At 30.6% G+C, this 5524-nt stretch overlaps 1 protein-coding gene across 1 annotated transcript; it reads left to right on the forward strand.

The window, feature by feature from the left end:
• Positions 1–917: 917 nt before the first annotated feature.
• Positions 918–1873, forward strand: LOC129953373 (putative nuclease HARBI1). The gene is made up of 3 exons (XM_056066517.1): positions 918–1282; positions 1338–1774; positions 1835–1873. Exons 1-3 carry the CDS (start codon positions 1155–1157, stop codon positions 1840–1842), a joined length of 573 nt encoding a protein of 190 aa, XP_055922492.1. The 5' UTR covers positions 918–1154; the 3' UTR covers positions 1843–1873.
• The last annotated feature ends 3651 nt before the right edge of the window (positions 1874–5524 follow it).

Consider the following 5524-nt stretch of genomic DNA (forward strand, 5'->3'; position numbering starts at 1 on the left):
CTAAAAACTTCAAGCCACTGTTCCAAAAGGGGATCTGAACAAATATTACAAAAAACATTGTTGCCAATGATTCCTTGAATTTTTATTTTTTATTAAATTATTTAAAAAAAATTGGAATTTTCAGAAGTCAAAAATCACAAGCATCTGACCAAAATTTCGAAGCATTCTTCCACCTGCACAAACTGTTATGTGCTTTTGGAATGCAAACTAGCAACAACAAAAAGAGAAAAGTTTTGAACTTTGTTAGAACGAATACTAGTTTTAGTTTTCAATTCATAAAACTTAAAATTTTTAAAAAGTACAGTTAATACTACTTAAACCATTAAAAATAAAAAAAAAAACAATCCTTGAGAAAAAATAAATAGAGGCAATGTTTTATTTACTACGAAAAGAAGGCTAATTTTAAGGGATAAAAGTGAGTTTAAATATATCAAACAAAAATGAATTCAATGTTAAAATGGTAGTTGCGTATTTTATTACGTACTAAATTATATGAACACTTTATATATGTATATTTTATATATAAAACTTATATTTATAGCACGAGGAGACTGTACGGAGTCGTTAGCTCCGTCGATACTTATTCGACTTATGGAAGGTGCATGTGACGAATGATATATTGATATTCAACCAGCTATACTTAGAAGTAAAATTTAAATTTGAGGATAGAAATACAGTTGTGTCCATAAAAATAGCAGTGCTGGTCACATTTTATTAGATTGTCAATTATTTAAAAAAACGGAAATTATTACAAAAAAAATTGACGTGTTACTTACATCTAACGGTCTTTCGTTTTCATATTAGAGACTTTTAGCTTGAAGTTATACTCTACTTTTCCCGGTGAACACCCATTATTTCAAAGTCTCTGGATATAGAGTGTTCATAAAAATAGCAGTGCTTTTGATTTTATAATTAAGGGCCCTATTATGACTCGCGAGTCGAACGTTCGACTCAAGTCGAACGATTTGGCGAATTGCCTAAGTCGTGGTATTATGAAAGGCGAACTTCGACGTTCGCTTTTGAAAACAATATTACCAACTTTAAGAAGTGAAATATGTAACGTCATGACTCGGTGAAACGTCAAAGGCTGAAAATTATTGTTGATGATATATTGTTTACAATTTGGAAAAAAAGTAAAATAAATAAAACAAAATATGATAAGCAGTGTTGATTTATTTTTTAAAGATGAAGATGAAAACGAAAGAGCGGAGAAAGTATTGGTGTGTAGATTACGAAGAAGTTTAAGGGACAACTCCAACCCACTTCAACTTCCAGATAATTTGTAAGAATAAAATCGTGAATTCTATTTCAGTTTAATTCAATTGTTCTTTTTATAGGTTTGTGTCATATTTTCGCGTTAATAAGCATGCATTTGGTTATATTTTAAACATCATTACACCAGGATTTAAAATTACTCAAAGTTCTGCAATTCCACCATATATAAAACTTGCATGTGCGTTGCGTTTTCTCGGCAGTGGAAGCTACCAAAATGGTGTGGGAAGTGACTTTGAGCTAGGTCTCGCGCAATCTACAGTTTCAGTAGTTCTAAGTGAAGTGCTTGATTTACTTGAAGTGAAAATTTGTCCTGTGTGGATAAAGGCAGACATGTCTACCTCTGAAAAACAAGAAGCAAGAAATTACTTTTTTGAAAGGGCCAGATTACCCGGATTAGTGGGCTGTGTAGATGGGACTCACATTGGAATAATCGCTCCTGTTCAGCTACAACATCAATTTTTAAACAGAAAAGGATTTTATAGTTTGAATGTTAGTGGTGGTTAGTTAGATACATAGAGATTGATTCTTATTATTTCACTCAAACTTTTTTCATTTCAAGGCCTGTGACAATAATGGAATTATAAGATTTATTGATTCCAGGTTCAACACATGACTCTTTTGTGTGGAATCATATTGAATTAAATGACCTTTTGGAAAGCTGGTGGTTGAATGGAGAGCGGTCAAGATATCTAGGTGTGAATATATTCCATTCGTAGGTAAAGAAGTACATTGGCTATTTTTAAGAACAATTTTTTTTTTTCAAAAATACTAGGCTTGGTTTTTTTTTGAAGATCCGAAAGATCCTATACCTTTCGCATTTTCGGGGTTTGTCTCCATAATTTCAACGAGCTTTGAAAATTGGTTGGAGTTGGTTCTTTTTATGCTAGGTATACAAATAAAATTCTATATTATTTTTACAATTGTTAAGCATTCATTAATTTTAAGCATTCATTACCTTTTTCTATTTCCAGTGCAACTCATTTTACTTTATTTTCCAAAATTATTCTCAAAACAAAATAAAACAAACAAACAACCACCGATTTCAAATTTAACAGTAAATTTCTTCAAGTCACGAAGAATTACAGTTCGACCGATTCTGACAGATAAAAGCGAACGTTCGCTAGTGGTAATAGAGCGAGATTTCAATTCGCTATTTTTTTGACATTTTAGGCGAATGTCAACTAGGCGATTCGCAAACGGTAATACCAAATAGTCACATTTATTAAATTTTTCTTGCGACTCGCAAGTCATAATAGGGCCCTAAAAAGTGTTAAAAATTATTTTTTTTTATTTTTCAGTAAGTAAATATTATACTATATAAAGTATTAAAGTATTTGTACCATACTAGCATATACAAAATTAATAAATATTAGCTTACAAATAAAAAATCCGACGGTCAAGACACTGCACCGAAGAAAATCGAAAACTGCGTTTGGAGGGCAAAAACCTACCAAAACATTTAAGACATCCTAGGCTGCTCAGCAAAAAAGGTCAGTAACGCCTTAAAATAGCAAACGCGAGGACCAAAAAGGATGACTACTGAAACAACTGACAGGAAAATTGTTCAGCTAGCAAAACAGATCTTTACCATAGACTCTTGGAAAATAAGAAATGGACTTCAACTATCTGTTAGTGCTGTCACAATACGAAGACGTCTTTTGAAGCGACGGTGGAAATTTTGTAAGAATCTGAAATATACAATTTGTGTGTTGAAATATACTTATACAATTCTTTTGTATACCATGAATGTTGTGTTTGCATATTTTATAGGAAATTATGTCTTTTTTGCAGGTTTAAGAAACAGTAATAAAGTATAAAACTGCAATATTAATGCAATTTAATTTTTTTTCTCAATACAAGAAATAGATAGATGTTTTGAAAATAGAAATTCGAAAATCGAAAATCGAAAAAAATATGAACATTTATGAACATTTATAAGAAAAACATCAAGTTGGGCATGGCATTCATCTATATTCAATATAGCCGAGTTTGATTCAACCACTGTCGGAAGAGGAGTTTTCTCCGATTTGTCCGAAATGTAGACATTTCGTATCACCGTAACCGTTCGTATACTCAAATCCAAGAAATCTCCAAAACAAATTTTAAACTACGTTGAAAATGCCATACTCGTGTGATACATGCCTTCAAAAGTAAGTAGGGGTAATAAGGCATATATATTTTTCGACATTCCGGAAATTTATTACATACTCAAATTGGTAAGCAAGGCAAAGATTTGTTAGTTTTTTTAGACGCAGGTTAAATTAAATTATTTAGTATAACAATTAAGAACAAAAAAATCCATAAATTCTGGTAAAATAAGCTATTAACAACTAGACAAAATGTTTAGAAGCCAGTTTCAAAAAGTCTTCGTATTTGATATCACATTATTTCTTTGTCCCTTATTTTTTTTATTTTTCGCTAAAAGTAGGGCAGGTAAAAATAAAAAAGGTGTTTTTTTAAAGATTTATTGATTTGTTTTTGTTGCGTAAGTATTGCGTAATTTTGTATTACCTGGCTCATTAAAATAAAATCTCTTACTTAAATCTATATATAAAGGATTAATGAAAAATGTTAGTATTGAGTTATTGAGCATTTGTGCAAGGTGAATAAGAAAAATGTATACTCTTTGATCAACCAATAAGAAAAAGTGAAGTGAAATACAATAACAAACATGTCCATATGTATGTAGTGAATTCAATACATTAAAATGGATTCAATCGAAAATCCTTATTCGGTTTGTATTGTGAATTTATCACTAATGGTCATGATGTTCAAAATGTTCGACCATATTTTGTAAATTGTAAGGGAATACCCCAACTTAATTTCTGAGCAAATAGAAACTGTGCTGTCAGAATTGAAGAAACATTTAGTCTCATTTTTTATGTCAATGGAACGCAATTCATAGAAAAAAAATTGATTTTGAAAAAAAAGTACACTCACTGGCTCGAAGGAGTTTTCGAAGTAGAACTTACCCAAAGTGTTTTGCCCGAAACGTCAAACTAATATGGAAATTTATTTATTTATTTATTTAATCCGTTAATTATCTAACGTTATTATAAACTTATAGCTATTTACATATTTTTTAATTTAAAATTTTAATTAATATAGAAATAAATAAATACTATAACAAATTAAAAAATCTTTCTTTAAATTGTTTACTTTTAACATTGTCATTAACAGATGAAATTAAATTATAAAATTTATTGAAGACTGAAATCAATTGATTTAAAGGGCTATTCATACCATAGTTAGTTCTGCTAAAGATCGGACATAAAGCTATCTGTCTTCTTATGCTAGTTGGGCTATAGCTAAAATTTAGACGATTCAGAGCTGTTGCGGATATAATAGAACCATTAATTAATTTTAAAATAAAACAAAATTGGAGATATTGTCTATGTTGTGAAAGTGTAGGGAGCTTTATTAGCAAAAGTCTCTGAGAATAAGGAGGTGGTGTAAATATTTGGGAAAACGGAAGAAAACGAAGACAAAAACGCATAAATCTTTTTTGGATACTTTCAAGTCTGTCAATATGGACTGAATAGTATGGTGCCCATATAACACAGCCGTATTCAAGTATTGGCCTTACAAATGATACATAAAGAAGTTTTAAGACGTATGGGTCACGAAAGTCACGAGAAAAACGTTTAACAAAACCTAGAATTTTGTTAGCTTTTTTAACTATAAAGTTATAATGGTCACAGAACGTTAATTTACTGTCAAGAATAACACCTAAATCAGAGAAAACGGAAAGCTTACAAAGGGAGGAAGAATCTAATAAATAGTTATAATCTATAATTGTTTTTTTGCGTGTAAAACACATAGTTTTACATTTGTCAATATTCAATAAAAGTCGGTTTGTATTGCACCATTCCCTAAAACTATGAAGATCTTCTTGAAGCTGTGAGCAGTCATTAATTGAACTAATAGATTTGAAAATTTTAATGTCATCATGTCATTTATATATAAGATAAATAATAAAGGACCTAAATGGCTACCCTGTGGAACACCAGAGTTGACGTAAAATTGGTCGGAGAATTAATTTCTGAATATAACGCTATAACTTCTGTTCTTGAGATAAGACGCGATCCACGTCAAGAATTTGTCGTTAAACCCTAAGGCCTTAAGTTTATGGACTAAAGTCTTGTGACACAATTTGTCAAAGGCTTTGCTGAAATCTGTGAATACGCAATCTACTTGTTTACGATCTTCGAAAGAGTCAAGGCAGAAAGAAGTGAAGTGAAGTAGGTTT

The sequence above is a fragment of the Eupeodes corollae genome, chromosome X (assembly GCF_945859685.1).
Source record: "Eupeodes corollae chromosome X, idEupCoro1.1, whole genome shotgun sequence".
NCBI classification, from domain to species: domain Eukaryota; kingdom Metazoa; phylum Arthropoda; class Insecta; order Diptera; family Syrphidae; genus Eupeodes; species Eupeodes corollae.

What these genes read in the sequence shown, in the direction of transcription:
- LOC129953373 (XM_056066517.1), top strand. Translation starts at nt 1,155, where the DNA reads ATGATAAGCAGTGTTGATTTATTTTTTAAAGATGAAGATGAAAACGAA. An exon ending in CTTCAACTTCCAGATAATTT is followed by an intron (nt 1,283 to 1,337) that starts GTAAGAATAAAA and finishes TTCTTTTTATAG; the next exon opens with GTTTGTGTCATATTTTCGCG.